Source organism: Ziziphus jujuba, chromosome 5 (genome assembly GCF_031755915.1).
Source record: "Ziziphus jujuba cultivar Dongzao chromosome 5, ASM3175591v1".
NCBI classification, from domain to species: Eukaryota; Viridiplantae; Streptophyta; class Magnoliopsida; order Rosales; family Rhamnaceae; genus Ziziphus; species Ziziphus jujuba.
This window is the reverse complement of record NC_083383.1, coordinates 1207227-1228548: the sequence shown is the minus strand read 5'-3', so window position 1 is coordinate 1228548 and position 21322 is coordinate 1207227. Positions and strand designations below refer to the sequence as shown.

General features: G+C 34.5%; 3 protein-coding genes across 3 annotated transcripts; 1 reads left to right on the top strand and 2 right to left on the bottom strand.

Moving 5' to 3' along the window:
- Positions 1–4068: 4068 nt before the first annotated feature.
- LOC107419797 (uncharacterized) lies at positions 4069–4962 on the bottom strand. Its single transcript, XM_016028610.4, has one exon. It carries the CDS (start codon positions 4960–4962, stop codon positions 4069–4071), a length of 894 nt encoding a protein of 297 aa, XP_015884096.3.
- Positions 4963–9318: 4356 nt separating this feature from the next.
- On the top strand, positions 9319–9826 carry LOC107419769 (uncharacterized). The gene has a single exon (XM_016028568.4). It carries the CDS (start codon positions 9353–9355, stop codon positions 9671–9673), a length of 321 nt encoding a protein of 106 aa, XP_015884054.3. The 5' UTR covers positions 9319–9352; the 3' UTR covers positions 9674–9826.
- Positions 9827–11810: 1984 nt separating this feature from the next.
- LOC107419845 (uncharacterized) lies at positions 11811–14725 on the bottom strand. The gene is made up of 2 exons (XM_016028664.4): positions 13906–14725; positions 11811–12811 (listed from the first exon to the last, which is right to left on the bottom strand). The coding sequence occupies exons 1-2, from the start codon at positions 14476–14478 to the stop codon at positions 12038–12040; spliced, it is 1347 nt and encodes a 448-aa protein (XP_015884150.1). The 5' UTR covers positions 14479–14725; the 3' UTR covers positions 11811–12037.
- Positions 14726–21322: the final 6597 nt, after the last annotated feature.

Here is a 21322-nt window from a genome sequence, read left to right as displayed (position 1 = left end):
GCGGTATAGCCCTAACGTCTATTTTTCTTTATTTTTAAAGTTTTTTGCAAACGTATCCCCGCTTTTACTGTTTATCGCGCGGTGCTCACGTTGTTAGCGGCTTTAATTTCTTCTGCTTATTTGCATTCATGCCACTAACTTGTACAAAAATCTCTATTTAACCCCTCCGTTTACAAAAGGACAAAGCTAATAATAAAGCTAAGAATTATTAGGTGTTTGACAACAAAAAAAGTGTGTGATTCTATTTTCAAAACCATAATAATATGAATAATCATAACTGCGCAAGGAAAAGTGGAAAGGATGGTTCATAAGTTTCAAATGAAGATTATGTTTTTTCCCTTGGCAACAAACCGTTATTTGTACGTGGGACGGTAAAATTCTAACTCATTTACTCCAAGGATTCCAAGTATAAGAATCATGTTTCAAATGGGAATTTGAATCTGAGAGTACCTTAAAAGCAAGTCCTTGGTGGAATTCCAAGTCGATAAATTTTGGCTTTTTCTGGGTGCTTTTGAGGTGGGGAATGAATGAATGAAATGAGTAGTGGACCGGAAGGCATGGTCCTCACTTTCACTTTCCATATTATAATTCCTAGGAGAGGGTGATCTTAGTATGTGTGTCATATAAAATACTTTACGTAGAGGTGAGTGTATGGCATTGGCAACAGACTAAACCGTAAACCTTTTTATATATATATATATATATTTTTTTTATTTTTTATCTTTAAGACCGTACCTTCACCTATCAGTTGGAGAGCACTGTGAGTGTGACGTCCCCCACTGATTACTGGCCCACTGAGGGCCCAACTGTTCAAAAACCCACCATGGAGGCCCTAAAGTTTTAATTTTTACTGGCATCGTAAACTAGTAGTTTGCGAAAATGCACTATTTATCAATCTTTTTTCTGTTTCTTGACTTTTTTTCTTTGTTTCTGGGTAAACGAAGAGGACCCCAAACACGTCCTACGCGCAAAACAGCTTTCTGCATGTGCATGGGCGGGCCATGTTGCCTTTTTTCTTTTCTTTTTTTCCAAGGGTCTTGTCGACAGATCCTAGTGGGCCTGTATGGTAGTGTAGGAATAAGACAATTTGGGATTTTCAAAATTTCGTCCAGTTTTGGAGCTGATTTGAAATTTTGGTAGTTTGTAATCTCCGTGCCCTTTGATCTGATCTTGATCTCTAAGCAAAGAAAAAATGGAATTATTGATTAGACCCCAACAAATTCCATCCTCTAATAACAAATTGTTTTGCTTACACAAATGGGTCACATCTAAACTCAACGACTATATAGCAGTCACATATATAACAAGCAAATTCTGCACGTAGATGAACAAAATCTTCTTTTTGAGACGGAGATATATGAAATTGGAGTATGCGAATAGATAGATGAGTATTAGCTTCAATATATAATTTTTAACAATATTAGGTGCATCCACTTAAATTTTTTTATGTGACCAATCTTAGTTGGTATTTAAGCATTCAGATAAGAGACTGATCAATACTAGAACTAAGCTATGACTGGCTTATTCGATTTAAAGGATCAAATTTTGAACATCCGCCGAGATCCTTGTCTCTCTGTTTTTCAAATTTCAGGTAAGGAAGTAATACGGTATACCATCCATCACAGCTCCTATATATTTTTTTTTCCTTTAGACATTGTTTCTAACGGATTGGATACAAAAGCTTTCAAAGCACTTATTTTAGTTCCGCACAGTTTTTCCATCGGTTTCGAGGAACAAGGCCGTAGTTCTGTGCTGTATCTTTAATTTTCTTTTTTGGTAAAAGACTTGCGTCTTTTGATGGTTGCCCAGGATTTCCCGTTATGCAGTCTAATTGCACACAACTCCTAGCTGATGCTCGCTGTTGCAGCTAACGCGTGCATCCCCAAACTGATTAACAGGTAGAAAAAGGGATAGCGGAGCCGAAGAGCATGTATGTATAAGACTTTTCATTTGGGCTCCATAAGGCCCATAATTTAAACAAGCAATGTGACTGTCAAACACCCATGGTAAACCTGCACTGTATGGGAAAATACGGTCATATTGACTCATTGCGTAACTTTGGTCCTAGGGGGTAAGGAAAGCTACAGTAGGGCCTATATATGACAATTTTTTCCCTAAAAATCAGAATATAGACCGGTACTGTCTAGCAGCGCAGAACTCTATACACGAATTATATAATTGTCTTGCAGTATTTTATAATTTCTTCACATATTCATCATTCCTTCAACCACATTAGAATTCACACTTCCAATTAACATAGTATTTCTTCATGTGTAGGAGTATATATTAACTAGAAAACATCTTTTTAAAAAAGAAAATAATATATCTCTCCAATGTAAACCCGTCAAAATCAGAGGGAAAAAGGAGGGTGGCAAAAATTAAAGAAATACAAACCAAAAATATTTTGGGGGCAATATCATGATTGGATAAATTAATATTGAATAATCTGCGACTTGAATGGAATGTTTAAGTTTTTAATGGTGAATGAACGTAAGGGACCACCGCCCCTGTTGATTATCAGATTATGGGTTTAGATGGGAGACCAAAATACATGCTAAATAAGTATTGAGCTAAAATCGGCTGTCAATGGCGGTGGAGAATCAATTAATCCCATGAGTGAGCTTGTTGAGGCCAAGCATAGACGCAGATGGGGAGGCCCAATGACAGGAGAGGAAAGCATGCATTATTTGTGGTCAGTACTTTCCAAGGTTTCCATTTGTATATGCAGCTATAACAGACGAAAATTAATGATGGAGGGATTATTGGAACTAATAATATCAACCCCATTTTAATATATAATAATTAAGCTGATATGAATCACTTGTATTTCTGACAAACCATGTGCTCTAGGGTGTATTGTTTCATTAATTGACATCCAAATCCCCTAAACCCTCGATCTATTCAGTCTTTTTCCATATACCAAAACTTTTTCCATGTTGTCTGTTTGTCACTGGGTATCTGAAAACCCTTTTTTTTAAGTTATCAAAAGAAAACACCTCTTTTTTTTTCTTTTCTTTTTTTTCCTTTTTTCGTTTGTATATGGAAGACCCGAGTACGCGCATTTTGTATACATGGACGGGCTCTCCGCCAAATTAAATTAATTAATTAATTTGTTTATGATTTGTTTCCAAAGGAGAAATCTATTTCCTCTCTCACTTTTTGTAATTTGTTTGACATATATTCCAAAAGCGAAATATACATTCCCATATGTGTTTTTTTTCCTTTTTCTTTTTGTCTTTTTGATAATTTATTCACAATGTAACTTGAATTATATTGATGAACGTATACATAATCAAGCAAATTTATATGTAAAACATGTACGAACTATCATCTTCTTAACCAGTAAACACCACAGAAATAAATCTAACTTTGTCTACAAATTTTGATCAAAAATGACTTTAACATTATGAATAGGGAAGACCATAGTATACAGATCCAAACTCCAAATAGTTTTTTTTTTTTTTTTTTTTTTATCAAAAAGAAAGCTGATCTGCCAAAGCTCATCTGCACCTTGCACATGTGCTTTGGCAGATGAGCTTTAACATTTGATTTGGGCAGATTATATTATGCATCCAAACTGCAAATAATTATTCCAAAGACATAGCGTACCTGACAAAACTCATTTGCAAAATGCAGATTCAATTTTTATTTGCAGATTTCGGTGTTTAATTAACAACTTATATAATTTTTTTACAAGAGGGGTACGAGAGAATTAAGACAATGACATCGGGTTTGAATTCCTGAAGTTCAACTAGCTAGCTTTTTCTCACAAAGACCTCTTGCATATGTACAAACAACCCTATATATATGACAATGACCGCCAATACAAATAAGAAACAAATCAAATATCGAGGATCGATGCATGGAATGTTCGAAGCCAATCGATGCATGGAATGTTCGAAGCCAATCAATTTACAAAAAAAATCACAACTGTACATAACAATCAACTGTCTATTTTCAACTACTTTGATTAAGCCGTAGATATTAAAGAAGAAACAATAAAAATTACATCTCTAATTTTGTTCTTAATTAGTAATACATCGATCTCTACTGATCTCTTTTTAATCTTTAATGGGTGAGACTGTTGAGTAGAGCAACCCTTGCGTTAATCAAACTCCTAAAGATTTTTTCGCTTCCACATTCAACCCCACCAACACAGACTTCCATTTCCTGCATTTTCTTCAAAGTCATCCTCACCTCCTCACCACTCTTCTTTCTCGGTCTCCGCAAACACTCGGCCCCACATTGTTGAAGCTCTTGGATTCCCTCCTCAGCCGTCTCCTTCTTGGCTTTCTTCTTCAGCCTCAAACCCATCCATGTGGATTTTCTCGACCCGAATGAAACTGCTATACCGTTGAAGAGTGCAAGAGAGAGTGTCACCGTCACCCCAATAACATCTCCAATAACGTCAGCTAGCTCGGCGTCGCCAACACAAACGACGGCCGTTCCGGGCAGTGTGATGCATCTGAGATCTGAAACAAGCTTCACCATTTCGTTGGCCATTTTCTTTCTTGCTTTTAAGTAAAGAGCTATCTTTAAATCGTCTCTCTTCCTTAGAGCAATCTGCACCGCTGACTGCTCTTCTTTAAGCGCCAAAATGGAGGTCTGGAAGATCCCGTAGACGTCAACAAGACGAAGGAAGTCTTCTAGAACCTTTTCGACAAGGTGTGGCTGGCGGCGGAGGGATTCTTGAGTCTGAGGAAGCTGGAGAATATCATCAAGGCAATTGTGGACGTCCTTGAGCCGGCTTAATCCGCCGCAAAGCCAAGCGGATGTTCGGCTGGTGTCAGGTTTGGAAGCCCATGAGTGGAGCTCAGAGATTCCATCCTTAAGCTGGGAAATCAAGGGGTGAGATCTGCATGGAAGACTGATGGATCTGATGTGGTGAGAGATTGGTGGTTTAGATGGACGGTTGGGATTCTTGTTCGGGAAAGAAAGAGATCGTCCGAAAACGCCTACCATTTCAGTTTTCTTTCTTCCCTTGTTTCTTATTAATTCTTTTCTTTTTTTGTTACGTATACACGTAGGCGGGCAATATGGTTTGGCTTCTAATTGCTGTGGTTTGGCGAAGCGAAAAAGATGAAAGGAAGGAGTATATAAAAGATGGAGTTGACAACTGAGAGGCACACGAGGGGGGTGTGGGGGGACTGGATCCGCGAATAAATCCAGCTGTCAGCTAATCATGTGGGTGTGGGCGAGACTTGCGACTTGTGAGAGAGAGAGAGAGAGAGAGAGTGAGAGAAAACGGAGGCGCTTTTGGTTAGCTCTACTCCTGGAAATGAGACACCACGTGGTTTGTACACGCTGGCTTTCTCTTAGACCGTGGTATTGTGGGAGAGTAGGACCCAACTCTACTCCCATTTTGGTATCCTCTTCCTCATGTGGCTCATCACAGCGTGGCAATCGTCTTTGAATTGAAAACGCGTGACTTAAAGACTATCCCTTTTTTTTTTTTTTTTAATTGTATTTTTAAAATAATTGGAATCTTAGAAAAGAAACCTTACAAAATTGTCTCAAAACATATATCTGTTAAACTCGAAGTTACTATCAATATCAAACAAGCCATTTTTATGAGGGAAAAAAAAAAAAAAACAATAAGCAGCTAACCATAGATATATATATATATATATACATTTTTTTTTTTGAAACAACTATTTCAATGGTTTTAAGAAGAAGAAAAAAATACCACTTAGATAGCATTATCTCAATATATATAAATATATATTGTGGAAATCGGACACATACATGTAGCACAATGTACTACGTAGATGATAAACAAAGGGAAATGTTCCATATAAAGTATTTGACAGAAGAGTTTTAATACTTCATTTAGGCTCTCGAACAGGTATATACGTATAAACAGAGAAAAATTATTGGTAGTTAACATCATGAGTTCTACATTATTCATATATTTATGGAGGACAAAGATGATATTTGTCCACAATTAATGGCAAAAGAACAATAAGCTTTTTGATTTCATGAAATGTTCAATTTCTATATGACCGGTATTTGGATAGTCACTCTAATCTTTTTGCTAGTAGAATGATAAATGTTTGTTGAATTATTATTTCTGTATTTCTTTCAAAAATTTAAACCATTTTACAATATTGTTGATCCATCCTTAATTTGAACATAAGCATGTATATATGTATATCCAAAATTAATTAATTCCAAACCGCAATTGATCTTCTTAAGCAAAAGAACTACGAAGGTATGCTGCCATCTCTCCATTAAGATTGCTAAGGTATGTAACCTTATATATAATTTAAGATTGATTGCACTTTAATATCCTTAATTTTTAAAATTTTACAATTTAGATCTCCAATTTTTAAAAGTATCAATTTAAATATTCCAATTGGTAACAATTTTGTTCACAATCAATACCATAATCTTTTCTTCTTCTTTTTTTTTTATAAACTTTGCTGTTTTCAATTGATTATAAAAAGAAATTCCTAGACAAAAGCATTGCCTTTTTGTTTGCCAAAACTGTAAATTGAACTGTTCTAAAACAAATTGAAAACTCAATCCATCTAAATCATTATTTTTAAAAGGTTAAGAACTAAATTATAAAATTTCTATAGGTTAAAAATATTAAAGTACAATTAACTCTTTAACTTAAAATAGCATGGACTAACGTTATAAATATTAACCTTATAATATGTTCCCTTAATATATATACATATATATATATATATGTTATATAATATTCCATCAAATATCAGTATATTTTTTGAAAGGAATGAAGAAATTTATATTGCCGCACAGCTCCACATTATTAATTTGGTGACGAATTCGGCTGAGATTGATGAAGGCATTTTCTCTGTCAACAGACTCAACACCAGAGGAAGAAGCGATACCGCTGTGCGTATCAGCACAGCCTTTATCAATAAGTTAAAAAATTAGGATGCAACCTTTTGTATGAGGAAACAAGTTGCAAATTTAATTCATCCACAGCAACAAACTATAAAGCTGGCAAGCTCATCAAGAATATGCCCCTTAGCTACTAATATTATTGTCAAACGTTAAAACTAATAATCATCAAAATGGGCTGGAGTTGGGACTTTTGGCCAAAAAGAAAAGTTATTTGATACACATGCACATTTCCATGTTCTATTTTGCTTAACTAATTTCTTTTTTTTATTTTAACATACCTAACTAATAATACATCATGTGTTGGGGGTTTTTTATTTAGCTGTCAAGCTTATCACCGTGTTTGGAAGCAAAACAATACAGCATACTGATTTCTGCAGTGAACACAGGTTTTTTCTTGATTTTGATGTGGGTTTTAATTGTTAACGCTTGCGGGTTGTAGCAATGGATTCTCCATTGGAACTTGAAAATTTACTTCAAAGAAGGAACTCGAGGAAGATTACATCGAAGCTTGAGTCACATGACGCGATACCTGGAAATTTTAGAAGATTATCCGGAGCTAAAGAATCTGGAAAATTATATTAAGGAAATGTTTTAAAAGTCAAACTGTTATATTCACTTGTGAGTAAATTCATAAGTAAGTCTCCATCTTAATTTGCAGTGCGGAAAAAGAAAATTAATTAGATATATATATATATATATATATGTGCAAGTTGTAAGAAAACAAGGGGAAAAAGAATAAAAGAATTTTGATGGAGGCATCCACTAATTCTTTTTATGAAATATATATATATATATATATATATATATATTATATTCACAACCAATAATTAGCAAGCTTCATTATTGAGAAAAGAAGCAATTCATGAACTTGAAAAAATATGTAGTTTAATTTGGTTTTAGTAACTACCAGTTAAATGAGAAAAACTTACTATGTCTACATGTGATAACACTATGAATTCTTAAGTTCTTATTCTAGACCTGAAAGTTCCAATGATCATATAGATGCAGATCATATTAAAAGAACTAAGCAAATTATATAAATACATTAGACATATAATATAATACAATCAAATCTGTTATTAGGTAGCATGGTTAACCTAAAAAAAAAAAAAAAAAAAAAAAACTGTTATTAGGTAGGTAGCTAATTGTAAAGACCTCATTGGCCCAGTTTAGATGTACATCCTCAATTCAAATTAATTTATACTTTATTTCAAAAAGAATAAAATAAAATAAAAGCTAACAATTACATTACTGCTTGATAATTAATTATTGAATCCCAAAGCGTTTTAGTCGTCGTTATACTGACCATCCATGCAGACCACGTTGAGTTTATGACTAGTCAAGGTTTCGTATTAATATATATAATAATATATCAGCTACTGATCAATTTCAGTAAGCCGCTAGACTCGGCCTTCTCCACTAGTTTTGGAGGACTACAAGAGACGCTAGTAAGCTTGGCAAGCAGACATGACAGACAGGCTCTGAAGAAATTGTCCTCTAACTCCTGGAATAGTTAGCATTGAGATGAGAATCTCAGGTATTGATGAACCCAAAGATTCTGTGTCCCTTAGCATTTCCATAGGCGTGGTAATGTGCATGAAACCATAAGTTTTAGAGGGGCTCACGTTGAATACATGTTTTGTATTTTGCGAGGTAAGAAAGAGGGAATAATAGGCCATTCGCATTGGCATCGAGTCATCCCACGTGGAGAGACCATCAGAAGGCATCCCTTCTCCAATTACCGTGAAGAATGTGTCACGTTTTTATCATTTTCTTTCTCTTTCCTATATGTTTTCAACAACGTGAAGAGTACAGGATTAAATTTTAATGTGACTAGGGTTTTGTTTAGTTTTATATGTAGTAGTTAACTAATTCAAAGGGAGACAGGACGGCTAGAAACCGTCCTATAGGGAGAGCTACTTATTTGGGTTATACCGTTATAGTATTAGATATTATAAGATTTAATTTTAGCTCAACGTTTATAAAAAATAAATTAATAAATAAAGTAGCTCAACCAGTATTAGTTTATGGCTAACAAACGCTGCGTTGTCCAACCTCTCGAAAGAGGGAAATAAATAATTAAAATAAAATGCGAGAAGATAACGACCGATTCTTTTTTTTGTTTTTTGTTTTTTGGACACCAAGAGTGCCAACGGACTTCGAGGGAAACTATTAGAGAGGGAGAGTTATCATTGAGCCCAAATACTTGTCTAGAAAGCCGAACGAGAGTAGCTCAACACATAGACCGAAATCGGCCCAAATAAATTGGTCCAATCCAATGAAAAGAAACGTTGACTTTCCAAGGCCGAGGTGAAGATGCATGTTTATCAATAGAATGCATGGCCAAGTGAGATGGCAGCTCACTACGTCGCCACGTATCGAATACCGACACATGTCATGGCATTGGAGACTTTATCCAAGACTAAATGTAAGCGTAATTCTTGTTTCAGTGTTATTGGAAATTGATCGATCGTAAAGAATGGAGAAAGAAGCGGAGCAGCAAAGAAAGGTAGAAGCGAAGAGAGAGAAACAGATAAGAGAAGATCATGCAGATAATCATCAAGACCCACCGCCCAATATATCGCCAATGGAGCCAATAACCCACGGTGCCTACGGTGGTGGAATGTACGGTACTGATGACAAGAGAGATGAAAAAATAAAACCATCCAAACCACCGGCCAGCCAAACCCAGAGTGCTGATGGGCCGGTTGATTCTACTACTATCCATCTCAAACACAAACCCCCACCTTCGTCCGGTGACAGAGACATCGATATCACTGGCCAATCTTATATTCAGTAACACTCTCCTAAACGAAGGCTATTGTTTTCTTGGTGTTTCTGTTTTCCTAGTACAACTTTCGTAGCTTATTCGATGTCGTCGGACCTCTCTCTTGTTATATGACTATTTTGATGTTTTGTAAATTTCAAGTTCTTTTGGGTTGAATGTTTCCAATATCGATCCACTAAAACAGTGGTTGAGTATAATATTAATACTGAATAAAAGATAATCAAATTATCAATATTTCGACCTAAAAAAAAAACTACTAGTCTAATATTTTGGCACATACATCTTAATTCGATTCCAATTTAGTAGTTTCTAATCTCTACTGCATTTTGGCCATGTAAATTCTTGTTTCGGAAAAAAAAAATTTATTAATTAGTTTAATAAATTTAAAAAGATTTTACAAATTTTTAAATCATATATTATTATAGAAATTGATAGATTCTGTATAAATTTTGAATAAATTTAATGAAATTCTGGATTAATTCTGGATCTAAAATAACCTATTTTATTGTATTATTCATCTTTAAAGATGATTCTTTGAGTAACATTTTATACATTCTATTAAAATTAAATTGAATATCCAAATTTTTTTTACACTTCAATAAAATCATAATTGAATTCCTTCAAATTTTTATTTTTTATTTCTAAATTCATTTAGCTAAAGATTGAATATACCGCTAGAAAAATCTAGACCACGAAATCGTCTATATTGTTCAATAACATTTTAAATCTCAGCCATAATATTTTAAATCTTAGTCATAATTCGTTAGTTAAACTAATTTCTTTTCCTTTCTAAATTCCTCTAGTAGGTTGATAATGATTATATATTATTGGATAATTATTCTGTCAAGATATTTTGAAATTATAAACTCAAATGCAGTGTGAAAATAACAATAACTAATTTACCTTGATTGATTCATTTTATAAATTCAAAATATTTATTGAATCAGATTGATATATTATTAGTAAAATTCAGAAATTTAATAATTCAATCCACCAAATGATAAACAGACTACATTTTATTCGGATAAAAGATTTTTACTCTTGCGGCGTTATTTAATTAAAATACAAAAATAATACGTCTTATATATAAAAAATTCGATAATGTGACAAATTTTGTAAATACAAAAAATTTAAGTTAATGGAGATAGTTGAATTGTCGACAACTATTTTGGAATTGAAAGCACCGAGATTATACGATCCAAACATTAGCGTTTGGACAAGCTCCCTTCCCTTTCACCTAGTAAAAGACAGAAATTTCTTTTGCTTTCCTTTTTCTTTTTTTTTTCTTTTTTTTTTTTGGCTAAAGGAAAAAAAATGTCACCTGATAGTATCATAAACATCAGGTCGTAGTTCTGTACCACACAATATTACGGCATGAATTGTCAGAAGCATAGTTCTGCACCACGCAATATTACGGCATGCAATATTACGGCATAAGATTATCAGAAGCAATAACAGGACTTATCAAAATTCGAACTTTAATTTCTGAACCCGAATATATGATGGCTGAGTGGCTTTCTTCTAAAAATGGCTCACATCGTCATACAAGGATAAAAATGGCTAGTGGGGATATTCTGTTGTTCCTTCAAGATATATCCTAACTTAAGGGTGGTTGTCTAAAAAGTTTTGGGTGGAAGATAGTTTAGTGAGCTGGTATAATATTCCTTGAAAGATCCTTGATAGGAAAGGGTAAAAAATAACCTTAGATATTTTTATGTTATTTTGTATTCTGATGGCCCTCTATATCTATGATTGGTAATTTAGTATGCCAATTACAAATGAAAACCATGTACAAATATAGTAACAACTTTGCCTCTGCACCATCCCTTGTTTTATACCATCTTGACCGCCGACAACAAATATAGTTCTCAAGATGCAATTGATGAAAATGGATAGAAAATTTGATCCTTCAGGCAGACCCAGCATTTAAAATGGGTATTAAAGATTTTTAGGAAAATTAGATCTAAGTTTCCATCTATGAATTATTGATCATGATTACCTATTAAAGTTAAAAACATTGATTAAATTTTCGGACTTGTATTTAGCAATCAAGATCAATAGATCACGTAATTGCACAAATATGTGAAGGTCTGATATGGGACCAACTAAAAAGAATATACTTTGCAGGTATTACCATTGTAGATATACATTCAGTGAGAACCCTACCCGTAGATTTTGACGATATAATACAATTAGTTTTTTTTTTTTTTTAAAGATTTTTTCCCCTAAAAAATACAAAATATTTCAGCACATATAAATTCAAAGAACATATATTTCAAAGGGAAAGTAAAAATTTACAAACCCAAAAATGCCCTCTTAGTTTTCTTTTCTCACCTTTTTTACATGACCATAGCCACAAGCCAAAAACAAGACATTTCACGTGGGCCTGGCTCCTAATCTACATATCTCCTCCACCGGCGGAGCCTCCCAGTTTACAGTCCGGCTTTGCATTTCCATAAAATCATCAATACACTGCTTCATCGTCAAACCCGAAACTCGTTTCCTCTCAGACGAAAGTTTCTTGCCAACTAGACGATCAAATATCTTCTCCCAACCCGCTTCCCAATCGTCATGCGCATCGCACAGCTCAAGCGTCCCGTTGCCCCAGTTGGTCCAGCTCCACCCCCTATCCAGCCCCATCATCACGTCCGCCACACACGGCCCTCGGCAAACCGGCGTGCACGGCCTGCACTTCGCTCCACTTAGAGGACCCGGGCTCGACAATGCAGCCACCGGCACTCCGAAACGGCTCGGCGGGAACGAGTACTTGCGATCCGTCACCACACAGAACGGCGAGCGTTTCGCTACGTAAGCTACTCCTTTGGTGTTGAGTTGCGCCTTGAAAGCGGTTTCCGAGTTGAGCTGGCGGAACCCTGCAGAGTCAAGCTCCGGTACGAGGGATAGACGGGATAGAGCGACAATGGAGGTGTTAAGGTCTCCGATGCCGAGCCGGTCGTTGAGCCCGCCGTATGTGGATCCCGGTGGCACCATATACTGACCAGGAATGAAGTTTCTTGGGTGGAGCCGGGAGTTCCAGTACCCGTCCACTCGGGTTCTGACTATCCAGTCGTAAACGAAGCCGCTTTGTTTTTGGTAGTTTTGGATCATCGTGAGGCACCCTTCCACGAGGTTGAAATATTGTAAGAGACCCTGCAAAGCATTTGTAATATAAAATTCCCATAAATTTCGAGTCAATATTTGCAGATACGATTATTTTTTTTTGGAATAAGCAGATACGATTATTGATTAAAACGAAATAAACAAGTCACATCAAAGCGGTGAATATCAAAAGTAGGTTGGGGGTGGGACCTATATGGTATGATATACCACACCTGTCGCATGACTCACGAATATATTTCCTTCCGTTTCAGCCCAAAAAAAACAAAAAGAGAGAGTACATTTCCTTCTGATTTTTTTTTTAATTTTTTTTTTCTAAATTCTAATAAGAAACGCTGAGAAAGAAATCCTATAAAATAAAGAGAAAATAGATGGGTAATTTGACTTTAAAAACCTATCTGCATAAAAGTCCAGCAGCTTGTTTAGAATGGGTCCTCAACCCTTCCCATAGGCATTGGGAAAAAAAAAAAAAAAAAAAAAACAAAGACCGCCCGCCGCCCGTAGAAACAGCGAGATAATAATTATTCGGAACGACCATGAATGCGTAGACTTAAAGACTTGGGGACAGTGACGTTTAAGTGGTTCCTTGATCTCGAACCCTTCCTTATTGAAAGTCCAGTAAAAACACAAAATATCTGATAATTGGTGTCAAGCTTTTGAAGTTATATTAGTTAAAGTATTCCTTATCTTTTTAGATTTTTCACAGAACTCTGCAAAATAAATAAAGTTGAAATTTTTAAATGTCAGTATGTTAATATTGCTCAAAAATAAAGATTTTATTTAAAAAGTATTTTTGGAAAAAAAAAAAAATACCACAGGATAATAAATGAACGGGGAGCGTCAATATCTCCAGCCTACGAAAGGGCACTCCGTCTTCGTCAAATTAGCTACCCAAATGTGTTGCTTTATTTATTTTTTATTTTTTATTTTTTTCCTTTAGAATACCAAAATGTACTATAAATAATTTAATTTCTATATCCAAATAAAGAAACGAAAATCATAAATTAAAATATACTATAAATAACATAATTTTTACATCAAATAAAGAAAATAAACTCAGAAATTAAGTTTTAAGTCCCACAAAAAAATAATAATACGAAAATAGAGAGAGAGAAAAAAAAAAAAACCTGGATGCCATTGGGCGAGTTCTTCGCGGTTAGAACACGGAGCTGGGACTCAGTCTCCGGCAAGGATTTAGGCTCGAAGATTCGGACTGAGGCGAGTCTTGGCGCACTCTTAAGGAGCGAGAACTTGAATGCGTTCTGGTCCAACGGACTGTGTAGGAAAAGATCCGAATTTGGGTACTCCCTGAGAATCTTCTCCATTATCGACGGTCCCGTGAGCTCGAACCTTCTGGCCCCACCAACCAAACAAACCGCTATTCTCGACCGATCCAACTCATCCTTCCGCCTCCTCCACGACTGAGCTTCCGCCGATTTATTCCGACTCACCACGAAGTTGGGCGAGGAAACCTGATATCCAGAGGGGCTTACGGAAATGTTATTGGCTTGCTGGAAAGCATGGCCAAGTAAGAAGGAACGGATTGGGGCAAAAGAGGAAAAAGGATTGGTGGGAACTGAAGAGATGGAGAGGAAGATGAGGAGAGAGAGCGGAGGGATAATTAAGAAAAGCAAACGCCAATCAAGATCAGAAATCCATTTGGTAAAATACATGTTGATCTTTTGCGGGTTCTTTAGCATCTCTTTCTTAATCTTTTCTTGGTCCCGTTCTTCAATTTCAACATCCCCCGGATCCTGTACTCAGTTCCCCCCATAAAGAAATTCGCAGACCAAAAGAGAGTCGTTTGCCTTTGCGATTACTCCTCCACTCGACTTTAGAGAGCTTTTCTTTTCTTTACTTTTCCTCTTTTTTTTTTTTTTTTTTTTTGGGTAATATCCCTTGCTCTCTTCTTTGATGGCCTTGGTTTGCAAAATTATATATGGTATGACGACCTGTAATTGAGGGATAATTATAGGCCCTTCTTGTGGTCTTTTCGTAATTTAATCGAGCGATTGGGCATCAAAGTTGCTTAGTTTTACTTAACTGGACCAATATATCTTCTTTTTTTTTTGGTAATTGAAGATATTTGTTATGGTAGTACACGTTTGCAATTACCATATTAATTAATTATTAAAATACTTTTAGTTATTTTTTAATCACCCTTATGAGTCTCAATAAGTAGGTGTTGGGTTTTGTTATGGAAGTTTAAATTTAAACTTAAATCATAAATCTAATCTTATGAGTTGGATTAATTGAATTTGTCAACGGTAGTTGTAGACTTAATCTATCTAGATTACATAAATGATTTCCGTTCGAAACAAAAATTATCTAGAGCCAGTTGAGACAGTTTTATTTAATTGCTCCAAAGTTTTTTTCTTTTGGGGTAAATATTTAATTGCTCCAAAGTTGCGAGACGGATAGTTGTTAAAGACCATAATAAGTTTTATGCAGCCTAACAGCTTTACAATTTAACTAAGTAGTTACACCAAACAATCCACATCGATGTATATTTATAATTCAATTCTGCAGGTGACAATGATTTTTTTTTTATTCTTTTTTTGGCAGTGATGAGATGGCATTTCTTAAAACATCGAAATTTATAGGACGATATGGTAATATTATAATATATATTGGACCAAACATGACATAACACATGCCGTTGTAATACGGATGTTATGCCTTGATTTTTATTTTTCTTTTACATTGGCTGACTTCTACATTACAACCAATTCAATGATGGCACATAACAATTCTGCACGTCTGCTCTGCTCTTCCAATTGGTTTATGCCTTAAAATGATTATGTTTTTTGCTAAAGAATTTTAAATGATTATTGTGTTAACATTATAAGTAAAAGTGATAACACAGTTCAAAATTTGAAAAAGGGTAAGAAAAGAATTTTAATAACTTGTACATTTCAATTACAATGAATTAAAGCGCGATTCAACTTTTTGTCCCCTAAACTACGAATAAGCTTTGTCAGAGAAACTTATGCTTGCACTACGGCTAGCTCACGCTGTCACGACTGATGCTTGATAACCATTTTCAATTTACATTTTTTAATAAACAAGATGAACAAATATAAAAATATAACATAATAAATTTTAAAATTACATATATTAACACTGTTTTTATTCCAAGGTAATGTGTATTGGTTAAATAATAAGAATTTGCATCCTTAAAACTGTTCCTTTTATCATGTTTAACAGTGAAGAATAGGAGTGGGCAAAAACCGACCTGACCCGACAAAACCGACCAAATCGAAGAATTTGGGTCGGTTTGGGTTGGTTTTTATTGTTTAGTCAGTTTGGATCGGGTTATACATATAAAAATGTTACATTTTCGGTTCGGGTTACGGGTTGGAAAGAATTTTAACCCACCCAACCCGAACCGAACCGTTTCATACCCAAAGAGCCATTTTGCAAAAATTATTTTCATTAAATTATTTCTATGAAATTTTGTAAGCCATTGATCTCTCACCATCTAATTACCACCGTTGGATTTCAAGATGAAAACACAATACACAACAGTGACAGCACTCAACACAATCTCAGATTCTCACAAAACGAAATTGAAGCCCTAGCACTCGCGTCGCCAGTTGCCACTCGCAGGCAGCATCCACCGGCCAGCCACCACCCGATTGAACTCCCAAGCAACGCCACCACTTGAACAACCGCCGGCACCGGACCCAGTCCACTCGTCGCCCTCTCGCCGATCGCCATTCGCCACCACTCGTCGCCCTCCCAAGCTCTGCAGGTAAAAATCATGTCCTATGTCATGTCAGATTAAATAGATCTTTGCATCTCACAATTCATGCTAAGGAGGCAATTCATAAAATCTTTTGTCCCAGTTAAAACCTGGTCTACACGATTTCACACATGGTCCCAGTTAAAAATCATGCTAAGGATCTTGTTTTTCTTTCATGATTTTAGCTTTTTGTGAATTAGCTATTTCAAGTCTGACTTCCCACTTTAAGTTTAAGATGCATGGACGTTCACCTACATCAGCAGGACAAATAATTTAGAAACCTTTTTTTATTTTTATTTTTTTTGTTTCTTTTTCTTTCTTGTGTTGGTTAATCACTCAAAATCATTGCAAGCAAATACTGCAACCAAGCTAACCTGAGAGATGGGAATGTAAGTCTCCATTGGCCATGTACTCGTATATGAGCCCTGTATGAGGTCCATCATTGCAGTATCCAACCAGTTTTGTTAAGTTTACATGATGGACTCTCATCAAAACTTTTACCTGGATTTTAAAAAAATATATAGGATGTGTGACTCTAATTGCTATATGTAAATAGATATTGTATGAATTACTTATAATTAATCGCATACCTCGGCAAGAAATTGTTGATGTCCTTGGGCAGTGGATGAGGAGAGCATTTTTACGGCTACTTGAGTCTTACCTATTTGGCCATAGTAAACTTTTCCAAATCCCCCTTCACCAAGAATGAATTTGTTGGTTATTCTTTGTAACTCAGAGTGTTTATATTGTTGTTTGTTTGATTCAAATGGCTTATTTTGTTGAATGGTGGACTTGGCAGTATCTGTCCAATTATTATATAAATTCATCATAATAATGTTCATAATTATGTACAAGCTAAACTTAAAGTACAAGCTGCATATATATATATATATATATATATATATATATATATATATATATATATATATATATATTTATATATTTATATATATGAGGTTCTTTTCCTCAAGTCACTCAAAATTATTTATGCATAACTAAAACTTTTTGTCTTGATAAATATGAATAAAAACCTTAACCTGCATTTTTTGTTCACAATCGCAGAATATATTGGAAGAAAGCTACTTCTTCAGTCACCTTCAAGGACCAAACAGCTTGTCTGAATCACCTGTTGGACAGGCTTCTCAAACTCTCAGCAGTCAGCACTAATTTGGGCAGTGAATCTAATTCCTCTCCAAATGGTAGAACAGATGTGGCAGGTTTGATAAGCTTCTAATTCTTTGGAATTTATTCTCTTTTAATTTCCTTTGGTGGTTGTTTCCCATTACTTAAAGAATCTATGCTATTTTAAATACATAAAATATTATACATGGAAACTATGGAATGCTGTTTTTTCTAATCAGTCTTAACACCAGGAGTTTGGATGGAAGAAGTGTATAGCAAACTTTTTTTTTTTTTTCTGTTTTTTCTAATTAGTATTGCAATTTTATTTTTTTTATTTTGCTTTGTGGTCTAATATATTTTTTCCCCTGTTTTGTAGATAAAATCAAATAGCCTATCGTGACTTGCATAAATCGAATAGCATTCCTTTTCTTCGTTTAATTCCAAGATCATAAACAATTGTGTGATTGTCTATTATTTGGAGGTAAGTTACTTAGCCTTTTTCTCGTTATTTTTGCATGTGGGAAGGTCAAAAATTGCTTTTGGAAAGTGTAGTGAAGCATAGGCTGTGAAATTGTTTACTGTGAAGTTTGGAGATTGTGAAGTGATGTGTGACTTGATTGCTGTGAAGTTGTTAATATAACCTGGCCTGCTGATTTTGACAGCTATATGTATATATATTTGTATATATATATATATATATATATATACATATATTATATCTATAGCTTTGTATTTTAATGATAAAAAGCAAACGTAATTAAAAGATCCTAATGGGCATTTTCAGTAGGGTTCCAACTCTACCAATTCCTGTCTGTTCAACCAATTTTTCCTTTCTTGTTTCTCTTTATATTAAATTAATCTAGGCAAGAACTAGCTGGTCACAAACCAACCAGCAAAATCTTCTTCCATGAAGTGCATCTATATGTTTGTTTCAAAAAATGAAACAGAATTATGAATTATTCTCAACAATTTTCTGTATATGAAAAAGGTAACACCATGATTTTTCACTCTTTTTTTGGACTGGATAAGCGAGACATTGAATCCGAGCTACAAAAGCTAGCTATTCCCAATACTCATTATTTATCAAAAATTCTCTTTATAAGCAAACTCTCAATGTTCATAATTTGTGGACCAAATTTCAACCAAATTTTTTTTTTCAACCATATACATGATAAAGATCTTTGCTATTATTGTCTGCTTGGTTGTCTAGAAAATAAAATGACCAAAAAACGTTTTATGGGGTCTCAAAATAATGGAAGAAGAAGAAAAGTTTCCATGAACATATCAGCTGCAATTGTTTCTTAGACTTTCCCTGTTTTGGGTACAAAATAAAAAAAAAAAGGGACTAAAATTTTCTTTACTAGTACCATTAATGAATCCATTTTCATTACTACCAGTTCTGGGAAAATTTTCAATTGGTATTAAATATTTCTGTCTGACTTTCTTCACTAGCGGTACTTCATTCATATTTCACAAATGGCATTGCTTTCATCATATCCATTTTCTTCTAATTAGTATTGTTGACAAATAGGCATGGCCTACATTTTATTACTTATATATAATATACATATCCATTAAATATTCTCAGACAATTGTAGACATAGAAAATGGGTGAGAACTTGTTATAAAAATCTATTTGTGACATTTTCATAATTTATATGTGGAATTGTGCATGAAATTTGATTATGCTGCTGTTTTTTTTGTATATATGTTTTTCAATATGTTTATTTTGTTTTTAATAGGTTCTAGATGGATGAGGGCCACAATGATTTGTATGATATTAATGAATTGGAAGAGTATTTAAATGAATCAGATAAAACTGAATCTCAACCTTCACAGTTGGATAAACCTTATAAAATGCAAAAGAGAAAACCTTCTAGGGCTCCATCTTGGGTTTGGGAACATTTTGAAAAAATTCCAGATAATGATCCAAATAATCCTAGGTGCAAATGTAAACATTGTGGGGTAGATTATGCATGTAATACCAAGAGATGTGGAACTAGTACATTGCGAAACCATTTGATGAACCAATGCAAAAAATACCCTAATAGGATGGAGGATAAAAAGCAACAAGTTCTTTCATTTGAAAGTGGTAGTAGCAATTTGGTCTCTATGAGTACAACATTTAGTAAAGAGGCATGTAGGCTTCCATGTGTAGAAATGATCATCATAGACGAGTTACCATTTAGCCACGTTGAAGGATAAGGGTTTAGAAAGTTTTGTAATGCTTTGAACCCTAAGTTTGAACCGCCATCTCGTAGAACAATTTCTAGAGATGTGTTTCAGTTGTACTTAGATGAGAAAAAAATTTTGAAGAGTGTGTTTTCATTGAGGAAGCAAAGGATTTATCTTACGACGGACACATGGACTTCCATTCAAAATAACAATTACATGACTCTTACCGCTCATTTCATTGATGATGATTGGAAGTTGCATAAGAGAATTTTAAATTTTTGTATTGTGCAAAATCATAAGGGTGAGACAATTGGTAAGGTTATAGAAAATTGTTTGATTGAATGGGGTATTGAAAGGGTTTTCACAATAACGGTTGATAATGCTTCTTCAAATGATGTGGCTGTTAATTTTTTGAAAGGAAAATTAAATTATTGGAAAGGAAATGTTTTGGATGGTGAGTTTTTACATGTTCGTTGTGCTGCACATATTGTAAATTTAATTGTGACATTTGGATTAAGGGAAATCCATGATAGTATTGCTGGAATTCGTAATGCTATTAGATATGTTCGATCATCTCCTTCAAGGTTAAACAAATTTAAAGAATGTGTAGAGAAGGAGAAAATTGAATTTAAAGAAACCGTGGTTTTGGATGTGTCTACTAGGTGGAATTCCACCTATTTGATGTTGAACTCGGCTTTGAAGTATCAAAAAGGTTTTGATAGGATGATAGATGCTGATGGACATTATCTTGGATATTTTGAGGAAGATGAAGTAAGAAGGAAGAGAGCCGGACCACCTCTAATTAAAGATTGGGATAGTGCAAGGGTTTTTGTGAAATTTCTTGCTACTTTTTATGAAGTTACCTTAAAGTTTAGTGCCTCTTTGACTGTTACTTCTAATATATGTTTTCATGAATTGAGTTTGATGTATAATGCACTTGTTGAATGGAGTAATAGTCAAGATCATTTGATGGCCGATATGGCAAAGAAAATGTTGATAAAGTTTGACAAATATTGGGGTTCACTTGGAAATGTCAACAAGTTGTTGCTTATTGCCATTGTGCTTGATCCACGATATAAGCTGGAATATGTATCATATCTTTTTGAGGATGCTTATGAAAGTGGTATGGTTGAATCTTTGACTAGGGATGTAAAAGATACTTTAGTTAACCTTTACAACTTCTATAAGGAAATTGATTCTATGAATGGGAGTTCTAAAGTATCAAATTCAAATGATGGTCAATCAATGCAAGCACAACAAAGTGGGATGATGATGGATTCATTGGATGATGGAAGCATAGATGATCGTCGGCGTTTGAAAGAATCACAATTTAAAAAAAGAAAAATGGAGAAAAATGTATTGGAAATAAAGAATGAGGTTGATAAATTTTTGTTTGATCCATGTGAGGATGTGGAGAGTGAGAAATTTGATATTTTGGCTTGGTGGAAAAATAATTGGACAAAATATCGAATTTTATCTCAAATTGCAAGAGATGTATACGC

Coding starts and splice junctions, on each gene's coding strand:
- LOC107419797 (XM_016028610.4), bottom strand. CDS start 4,962: ATGGTAGGCGTTTTCGGACGATCTCTTTCTTTCCCGAACAAGAATCCC.
- LOC107419769 (XM_016028568.4), top strand. CDS start 9,353: ATGGAGAAAGAAGCGGAGCAGCAAAGAAAGGTAGAAGCGAAGAGAGAG.
- LOC107419845 (XM_016028664.4), bottom strand. CDS start 14,478: ATGCTAAAGAACCCGCAAAAGATCAACATGTATTTTACCAAATGGATT. Junction 12,812..13,905: donor ACTCGCCCAATGGCATCCAG/GTTTTTTTTTTT, acceptor AATGCTTTGCAG/GGTCTCTTACAATATTTCAA.